The following is a 10,729-nucleotide window of genomic DNA, read 5'->3' as shown; positions in this document are numbered from 1 at the left end:
AACAGCAAGAGCTTGCAATTAAACAGCCGACAGTAATCCTCTTTTATTTATAAAAAGATATACTTATATATCAGACACACAACTTACTGCTCCTGCACTACAGTGTTAGTTACACAATCGGTTGATTTATAACCTCTAGCATGACCTTTATGAAGTAATATCACAACTAGTCCACCGTATGCAGTTTCAGATATGCAACTCGGTTCTATTTTAATTAGATCAGTGATGTGTTTCTACATTGAAAATGTACTTCCTACACTAAAACAGTTAGGAGTACATGGTTTCTTGGGCTGAAAAATGTACGAGCAAATGAATTTAGAAAATGTGTTAACAAACAGATGCACAAGTTTAAAGCTCCGGCTTCAGCTCGTTTCAGATTCCCTTTTTTGGGGAGAATATCATATTTGTGACACATTGAACCATTCCTTATTAAATCTTCTTTAAGCACTTAAATACATGTTTTAATAAAGCTATGAACATCATGCACATATTGTTCAATTAACACGTCAATAAGATTATTGCATTAATGTTATAACTACTATTTGTGTCTCCTTTTTTCAACACTAATGTGCTGTGCAGGCTACTGTTAACAGATATCGATAATATAAGAAAGTGTAACATTTGGACGTTGGGAAATGACTATTATATATATATATATCCATCATTTTTGGTTTTTTTTACATAAAAAGGAAAGCAGAATGTGAATATGACACATAGCATTGAGCTCTATGCGGCAGTGCATGAAGAGTACAGTATGATGTAATCTATTTAAAGATGATTTAATGTTCTCTTTTCTCTCTGGTCTTATTACCAGGCATCACCACCGTGCTGACCATGACCACGCTGAGTACTATTGCCAGGAAATCCCTTCCAAAAGTTTCCTATGTGACTGCCATGGACCTGTTTGTGTCAGTGTGCTTCATTTTCGTCTTCGCCGCACTTATAGAGTACGGCACGCTGCACTACTTTGTCAGCAACAGGAAGCCCAGCGCCAAAAAAGACAGGAAGAAGAAAAACCCGGTGAGTGTCTCTCTAAAACCAACTGAAGTGGTGTTTCTCAATTTAACAATGTAGCTACAAAACAACGTTATTAGATGTGTGAACTCTTTCTTCATGTTAAATATGTGTGTGATATCACAGTAATTACAGTATTCTTTATGTAGGTGAAATGTCCAATTCTGTCCCTCCCCCACTGTATTCCATTTCAAGGATTAAGCCTCAGAAAAAACCCTGTTTTCCTAAGGGAGCATCTTCCCAGGGGCCAGCACACAAATGACTCAATGAGCGGCGCATGCAGCTCCAACCTTTTCCTAATCCGCCACATATCTGTCACAGTTGTAATTTAGAACCATGTCACATGACTGGAGAGTTGTAGTCATGTGAGCCTGTTAATCCCTTAAGAGATAATGGCAGCTAGCTCCATGACTTCTCACTGTATGATGACGTGTAAACCTTGCACTTCTCCTTAATCATCTGGAAATGTAGATTTGTTTGACAATTAGCTTAAATATTCTACTTGAAGTCTGTTCAGTGGAATTTTATTTTTCATTTTTTTTATATTCTTAAAACTAAACCAAGTTGCATTACTTCTTTAAAGGCTTGTCAGTGACTGGAATTCACCTTTGAAGTTATGGCTTTTTCGGCGACTTGAAAGATATTAAATCTTAAATCTTAAAAAAGTATGCTGTGCTTGGGTGAACATGAGTATTGAACTGGAACTGTGGGGATAGTTGGGCACTTTAGTTTCAGCCTCTATAACTTTGCACACGGTCTAACTGTCCTGTGGACGAATGAATGACTAATGAAGTGGAAGGTGTAATGCCAGTGTGCCATCTCAGAGAGGCTTTTCTAGATCTCACTTGTTAAAATGTGGGAAGGAGGAAGTATGCAAGAAACAGGAGGTCTTTGACTGGAATTATTTTGATGTTTAAGAAGTGTTAACAGCATGGCAAGAATAGAAAATCGAGGAAACTTAAATATAAAAGTTTCTCTTATTACTTTTACGCTGTTTTGGTTCCATGTGATCTCTTTCATGTGAGTCATTCCCGATTATCAGATGTCCTCCCTTTAGATTACCGACATACGTTACCACAACGTTTGTTAAATGTCACACACTGGAACCGACAACGATGCTTGATGAAGTGCTGTGTGAGACGAATTCTTCCTAATTGTGTTGGGAAAACGTAATGATGTCACACTCACAAGGACTATTTCAACTCAGTGTTTACCTAATCTCTCCAAGTTGTGCATCTGTAATATTGTTCCTAAGGTAATGCTGGCGTAAGAATCATGTGAGATACTTGTATCCCACCGTGCATCTCCCCCTGTGTCTGTTCGTTACATGTATGTCTCTCTACAGTATATGATATCTTCTCTTAGACAATAGAGTGAATGTAAATTTCACACATTATCTTGTGTGTATTTGTTTTTTCTTGTTCTCTGTTTACATGTATTCTTTGTTTCTGTATTACTCTCTTTCAATTCCACATATTCTTTGTTTCCTGTCTGGACAAAAGCTCCTCCGGCTCTTTTCCTCAAAGGTATATTGCTTGTGTCTGACTGCATGTGTCTGCTGCATTTTGGCTCTTTGAGCCCCCAGCACCTCACTGCTTTTCTGTCTGTTGTAGAGCAGATACGCCTCTCTCTATCCCCTCTTTATCTACCTGCATTCTTACTGTACTCCTCATCAGTTACTAAATAGGTATCAGAGATAACATTCAAAGGGGCGCTCTGCAGTGCACAGTGCAGAGACAGCCAGCCAGACGTACTTATGCAGGTTTTAAACATTTAAATAAGCATCCCGTGTCCAGAGGAATGTAATAGTCCGTGCCCAGCATGGACTCATTCTGGCTCCCTCTGTCCTGTTTCACTCTTTGTTGTTGTTACCACAGTGAACTAGCAGCCGCTGCAATACCTTCCTGTCCTTTCCCTTCTCCTGCCAGTAAATCTATACTTGTGTGTGTGTTTGTTGGGCTTCTCAACCTGACGCTTCCTACAGAGTCAGCAGAGCCTTAACAGACTGAAAAAGACAACCCCTGCACTGTGTAAAGTCAAATTAGAGTTGGAGGTCCATTTAGAAGATTAACACATGCTAATCTGTACACACCCAAAAGCTTCGAGGGTGGGTGGGCGCTAACAGAGATCTAAATTTAACCTAACACACAAATCAAGACGAGATAATCTGCTTTTCCACATAGTGATCCACATCGCTATTTTACTATGAGGCTGAAAAATGTACCTTTATTTTAACACTACCATCAAATATTCAGTTTTAAACTAGATAACCATGGTATCCTCCAGCAATGATCCCAAATGTGTCCGCCTTTTGTCTCCTCTGAGAGGTTGTCTTCTTTCAGCCAGTTAAAGTTGCCAATGCCACTGTGATGTTTCTGTGGTGCAGCACAGCACAGCACAGCTTGACCAGGCCATGCGGGAGGATGCTGTTAATGCTCCTTCTGCTTGAGCTTCCACTGCACTTCCTCCAGTGCAACCAATCCCCTTTGAGAACTGAGTCATAACCTGTTTTGCTAATCACCTCATCACCTCAACATACTGTCCGTTAATAAGGACACAAATGCTGAAACTGACCCGTATGTTGTTTTGTTGGTGGTTATGTATCGTTTTCAAAGGGGCCGCAGATTTATTCACTAGTGCTGGGCAAGATGAGAAGCGCAATCAAGTTTTAAGTGTTTTAAGCTTGTTTGAGGATGCATGCTTACAGCAGATAAGGTTATATTCAAACTAAAACTGCAATTACCTCTTTTTATATATATATATATATATATATATATATATAAATGGGGCCAAAAACATCCATGTTGTGTAATTTTGCAATTAAAAAAAGAACTGATTGACGCAGAGCGTACATACACACATGCTGTAAAACGTATTTGGAGTGCCAGAACAGTCATTTAGAGATTATTGTTCCTATTTTATGAAGAATAAGCATAAAGAGAACAACTTAAACTTAAAGGAAAGTGATGTGCAATCCTTTTAGAAGTTGAACTTTGGAGTTTGCTGGACTCGCTATGTCTTTTTAAATGATGAGCTTGACACCCTAGTTTATCAGCAAGGTCAAGGAACCTCTGCCAAGGGAGGGGGAGAGGGGGGGGGGTGTATTTAATCTGCCAAACAACCAGAATTCCAATTTGTGCTAAGGTGGCATCTCAAGATAAAAGATGATGAAAACAGTCTGTTTGAATACTAATTGTCTCGCTTTAGAATGGCCACAGACTCACTGATGTCTTATTTTAGGAATCTTCACAAATAAAAGGCATCTGCCCTCCAGTGGTGAGCACAGTTTGAGAAGGAGGTTTAATTATTTTCTCCCATTTAGTGACACAAAGAGTAGGCTGGAGAAATATTGAGCCGTCTGCTGCACATGTGCCAACACATGCTCCTCCCTAAGCTTAGCTTTATGATGCATCACAAGCCAGTTGCAATATATATATTATTAATACATTTCAGATTTCGACTGTATGATCCAGGCAGGTCCAAATGATAACATTTTGTTGAGTCACTGGACATTTAATATATGTGTTTGCTACAGTGTTTTAACTGTATGTTTAAATGAGCATAATCATATTAAATATTGGAGGGGCATTTCCCAGCACTAGCTTTATATATCTGCTAAATAAAGTAATATGGACTACTGTACTAAAAATATTATAACTGCCTCAGCCGCCAAATATTCCCCAGCCCAAAGGTGTAATTGGCATCATGGCTTCCTCGGGAACTAACCCTTTGTCACTATAAGCCTCACTAATTGCAACCACAGTTGGCAATTTTGTAATTTTCTTTACATTAAACAATGCTGACTAATGAAAGAAATCCAAGCGGGTGACAAAAAAAATGGCAGCTCAAATGAGGTCCCCTGTCAGGTCAGTGAGGTCTTTACTGCGGCACTCTGGGGCTCTGATAGCTAACTGTGTCGTTTTGTCCTGTTAAAAGCAGACACCCACGGTGGACATTCGTCCACGCTCGGCCACAGCCATTCAGATGAACAACGCCACGCACATGCAGGAGCGAGACGAAGAGTACGGTTACGAGTGTCTGGACGGGAAGGACTGCACCAGCTTCTTCTGCTGTTTCGAAGACTGCCGCTCCGGAGCCTGGCGGCACGGCAGGTTGCACATCCGCATCGCCAAGATAGACTCGTATGCACGCATCTTCTTCCCCACTGCATTTGGTCTCTTCAACCTGGTCTACTGGGTGTCATATCTCTATCTCTAGGCCTGGATGTGTATCCAGCCTAATCACACAGCTCATTACATTTCTACATATGCTCTGTGCCAGCAAGGGACATTTTGAAGGAGGGGACCCACTGAAAAACCCACCGATTTGATTTAAAGCATTTCCTTTAATTCCTTAGTTTTAATCTCTTTTTTTTTTGTCATTTTATTTGATAACTTTGACAGACATTGCAAATGTTGTAGCATTCCATTTTAACTGGTATGAGGAGGTTAGTAGATGTTGTGAGTTGTGAAAACATTGATTGTGTGAGCAATTAAGAAGAACCTACGTTTAGTTTTTATGATTTGTATTAGATGTTTCCTCTTCATTTCTTCTCAATTGCTTCATTTTTTTTGAAAAATACATTCCTTCCATAGAAAGCAATTTAAATAAATAGCCGTTGAAATCACAGCAAACACCTACCAGAAAATCTAAATGACATTAATTATGTCTTATCATTTCATTTCACTTAACATAGTAAAACTAAAGCACTTTAATAGAGCTGTTTTAAAAAGTGATGTTCAATTATTATTATTTTTTTTAGCTTTAGTGTTGGCACAATTAAACATTGAATTTTTTTCAGGTGTGGTCAGAGAGAGATGATGCTGTTTATGAACAATGCTCAACTGTACAGACACTGTATATATTTTACTATTACATAGTGGTTTACATTTATTGCATGCACCTTTCAGGCCAAAAATCAACATCTTTTATGGTCTTCTATTGTTGGCTATGGAAATATAAAAAAAAAAAAGAGCACTGTTTATTATCATTCAAGATTTAATTATACTATTTTCTAGGAAAATTGGAAAATTAAATGATAAAAATGTGCCCGGTTTATCCTTTTAAGTTGAGGAATCATCTTTGCATACAGGTGGGATGATCAGCCCAGAGTTTTAGGCCAGACAACTTCTCAACTAATCATTTTCCTCGCAGCTATTAGCTAACAGTACAGGCAACACTGACCTCTCATCCTCTCGCCCCTATTTGCTGTTAAAAGCTTGCATTTACATAACGACACACTGCTGTTGCATTTTGGTTATGCAAGCTTTTACAAGAGAAACTGTACTAAAACAAGTTAGCCTTTCTTATATAAAAAAAAGAAGCACGTTTTGCCCTTTACATTAGAGAGTGATAACTGCAGCTGCATAACCAGCGGGTGAGTTTCAAATGGAGAAACTAATCTACACTTTAATGCGAATGTCAATACAGACGGCTGTTGGGTATTTTTGAAAATCCCTGAAATGGGATAGGGTTCATTCTGTGTTTCATTCTGTTAATGTTGAGCAACAAAAAAGAACCCTGAAAAAAATATGAATTGATATGAAATAAACTTAAGTATAAAATAAAAATAAAAAGCATCTGCTTGTGTCGAGAAGAGATGTGTAAGCCTTATTATCGAGCGTCTCACATCCCGTCTCTTTATGAAGAAACACATTGCGAATGTAAATGATTACATAGTGAGGAAATTGATTCACTGGCCGGGCAGAATTTCATTAGTTTTTTTTATTATTTGCTTTGACTTTTTTCCATTTAAACTAGCTTTGAATGCCGTAATGTTGTGTGAAGGGAGCGGAGAACACAGCGAAAGCATCTGAATTGTAAATGTCGTGTATGATAACATGTAACACACATTAATTACGACCCCTTGCAGATTACAATTTTGATAGACACCAGTATGCAACAAATGGAGACAGTGCTTCAGTATGATTTGTAAACTCACGAGGAATGGGTGTAAATCACATTGTTTATGTACATAAATTATGAACGGAAGAAAAACACTCATCAAGCCCTTGGGATTTTGTAAAAGGGAATATATTTTGTAATTTCAGCATTGTTATGGTATATCCTCATACAGTATATTAGACTTATTGTATCATGCTGAACTGACCATGTAGGATACTTGGGGGTAATGGGGTATTTATTTATTTATCCATTTTATGGTATTTATTTATTTATTTTATTGAGAGAAAAAAAAAATAGCAGTATTTTATGTTTTAAAATAGCCCCTGAAAAGAAACACAGAATGCTGTCATTTATATCAAAGATGCATTTTTGTTTGATGTGTCAATGGAGCTTGAGCTTATTTATCTTGTGTTTTCTATGTTGTGATCGATGTACACTACTCTCACAAAGGCCTGTCAAACTGTTATCTCTGTTGAATTAGTGAGTTGCAACATTACTTGTTTTGCAGCTTCTGAGTAGTAGACTTGAATAATTTCAGGGGGGAAAAAAACACAAAAAACAGTTCCCAAGCCACCAGAAGAAGAACATTTGCTTGTCTAAGTGACTATTGATTATTTCCACCTCCACAAGGGATTTCATTGGTCATGATATTTGCCATCTTTGATAAAGCATCAGTGATGATACTACCATTATGCATTTATTACAAGATTATCTCATATTTCCTGCAGTTATTTCCCTTTTGTATTTAATGGTGGTCCTGTTGTGTTCCGAAGCTGCCACTTAGTAGTCTGTCTTTCAGTGTGCACATACTCTATCTCTCACATTTCTTTTTAGGGATGTAAGTGTGTCAATAGCAACGTAGACTGGTCATCATCTGTGTTCTGTAGTTTAAAGAAGTGTAAAAGAGTGATTACATCTTATCAAGTGCCAAACTGACACACATGCAATAGAGAATATCAAATTACAATATCATTTGTGATACTTTTGCTGCCTTGAAGAAAAAACATATGCGAAAAGTGAGTGTTTTCTTGAAGGAAATGCTATACAGTGAAAGTTAGACACACTGATTCCCTCAGATATTGTTATTTCTATGTTTTTTTTCTTTTTTCTTTTTGTAAATGATACAGAACCAAAAGCATGAGTACAATTGTTCGAATGTAGACCAGACCAATACAAACAAATGACTGTATCAGAGTGAACAGGAAGACATTTCTGATTCAGACTGAATCTGACGTCATCAGTACGCTGGGTTTGTAAGTAACCGAGCATGTCTGTGTTTGAACAGTGGTGCAAAAAAAACAAACATACTTTAAAGGTATATCGTTTCTTTTTTTCATGATGGTAAAAGCTTGTTTATCATTTGTTTCTTATATTTTGTGTGCACTCTACTGTAAATGCATAGATATAAAGGTGTATGGGAGATACTGTATATGTTCAGTAGTGTACATGTTGGATATGTTTTCACAATTGGGACAAATTCAAAACATCGTTTCATCTGGTCTCAGTCTTTTGCCTGCATTGACATGGACTTTTATTACACTGTACTTTTTTTTCTTTTGGACAAAGTGATTTTATTTATGTTGGGACCCACAAATGAGACATATATGTGAACAGCACATGTAGATATTTTCTATTGTTATGTATTTTGTCAAACTACAGAAAACAAAATAATATGCACTGGAATTACAGAGCTCAAAGGTATCCAAGAACAAAATAAATTTCATATGATCCTCATACATACATTATGTTTGTTGTTTGCCATCTATGTATATTTGAGTATTGTATAAAAGGGGCACTGATCAATTCTGTTAGGGTCTGCATAATATACTATACATGTACTGGAAAAAATCCTTTTCATAAGGGAATTGCACATAGCTGTGGAATTTTACAATAAAATGGTTGCATTTATCAGTGTGCATAGGTTCATTATTATGTATTATTTGTGCTGTTGTTGTGGCAGTAATATGTCATTCTATACTGATACGGATATGTGACAAGACCTGCTTGTGTAAAAGTACAGAAGAATTATCAGACACATGTACTTAAAGTATCAGTGATATATTATTATATGACATTATGACTGATGCATCAATGTGTAAGCAGATCGTTTTGAATAGTTTGCACGCAGTTCTGTAGTTTATGGGTTAGGGTTAGCTAATAGCTAATAGCTGTCAAACAAATCTACTGGAGTAAGAAATACAATATTTCCATGGAACGGGAAAAACACTCAAGTAAGTGCCTCGAAAAACTATATTTAAGTTCAGTGCTCGAGTAAATGTTCCCTTCCACCACTTTTTTGACATCTTGTCAGGATCTCAGATTGCTCAGCAGCAGACAGCTCCTGAGCAATTAGACTAAAACCATCAGTTTGGGAGGAAATCCGGCCGGTTGTGAAGAAATATGACGATACGTTTCAGCGAATAGAAAAACAATGTGGCAGATTTAAATGAACTAAAGTAACCTTTCGCTACCGTGTACAGTAATGGTAAATTGGTGCGACCGGAAAATTCAGGAGTTCAAGCCAAAGACTGATCATATCAACCTGTCAAGAGTCGAGCGCTGCAGTGTGAGAGTATGATGAACAGGAGAGGTTAAAGTTAATAGAAAAAAAGAAAGAAATCCACATTTTGAGAGTGTAGAAGCTATAATTATAGAGATACAGCATTGTATACACACCACAATGTAGTAATAATAAGTAAAGTACACTGACTTCTCAAAGGCAAACACATGCTGATATATATAAAAAAAAAAAAAAATCCTCCTCTAGAGTCAGACGTTACTTAATTTGATCCAGTGAGGCAAAACTAAATATGCAGCATTTGGAAGTCCTGGCAAAAATAGCAGTATAGAGTTTACACCCACACCATCTTACATGACCACTTCCAGACTTCACATTTGGACTTATTGTCAGGCAAAACAAGCTGTAAGTAAAGCAGACTATGATAAACACACATCATTGTCATTTAATCATTTTGTCAAGGGGTCACTTTACAAATTACAACCGACATGTTGAGACGTTTTAACAGCGACGTCTGCAAACTGTCCGGAAAGGATTGATGGAAATCATCGTTGCTCTCCCCTCGTGGAAGCAAAACATATTCAACAGTGTCACCCTCCGCTGTGTCAGTTGGCCAAATTTACAATTCAGCACTTGTCACTAATCTTGATGAGCTGTCAACATTGAAACTGCATGTTTTCTGAGGCTGAGGTAACCAGCCTCCATGCAGCCACCACATGTTTTGAGGAAGCAGATGGTGGATGTTATATGTGTTGGAATGATATTGCATACTGTACGTACAGTGTAATAATAGAAGAGAAAAGTTGTCAAGATGTGTCACTGAGAAATCTGATGTAGGGGGGGGGGTAGGACATTAGTGTATGCATGACCAACTCTACCAGAATCATGTTTTCCTTTTTCAGGACAGTTTTTTTGTTATGTATGAATAGCACAGCCTGTTCTAGTCTCAGCCAGTGACTCCCTTGCTTCCAGGAAAGTGCACTTGAAACAGAGCGGCAGTTGGCTGATGGAACCCTGTGCTGGCACCCCTCCCTCCACTGGGCAGTGTGGCAGCTGCAGAGGACAGCCATGTGAATCCCTCTGATTATTACACAACCGTCTGCAATGTACCACAGCAGCGTGCCGTCACAGCCAGCCCTTTCATCAGCTGAGGAACAGGCTCTTCAGCGAGTACAGAGCTGGGAGTGCAGGGAGTCCTGCATGAATAATGCAGTCTGCACATGGCTCACTTTTTAGGACTTCACCCTCATGCTTGCATCACTGTGAGCAACGAGATATGCAGAACGTGAATAC

General features: G+C 38.1%; 1 protein-coding gene across 4 annotated transcripts in view; it reads left to right on the top strand.

Annotated features, from left to right (window-relative positions):
- gabrg2 (gamma-aminobutyric acid type A receptor subunit gamma2) overlaps positions 1–8,834 on the top strand; it is a 47,205-nt gene extending 38,371 nt beyond the window's left edge. Inside the window, exons 8-10 of one of the 4 annotated variants that reach the window (XM_029447825.1) lie at positions 815–1,020; positions 2,517–2,540; positions 4,954–8,834. In XM_029447825.1, the coding sequence (XP_029303685.1) occupies positions 815–1,020; positions 2,517–2,540; positions 4,954–5,232 (509 nt within the window). In that variant the 3' untranslated portion in view covers positions 5,233–8,834. Of the gene's footprint in view, positions 1–814; positions 1,021–2,516; positions 2,541–4,950 lie in introns of all 4 variants that reach the window. The other 3 variants (XM_029447824.1, XM_029447828.1, XM_029447826.1) reach the window with 3 other exon arrangements.
- The last annotated feature ends 1,895 nt before the right edge of the window (positions 8,835–10,729 follow it).

This window comes from Cottoperca gobio, chromosome 14 (assembly GCF_900634415.1).
Source record: "Cottoperca gobio chromosome 14, fCotGob3.1, whole genome shotgun sequence".
NCBI classification, from domain to species: Eukaryota; Metazoa; Chordata; class Actinopteri; order Perciformes; family Bovichtidae; genus Cottoperca; species Cottoperca gobio.
Note: the sequence above shows the minus strand (reverse complement) of the source record. Positions and strands in the feature narration are given on the sequence as shown.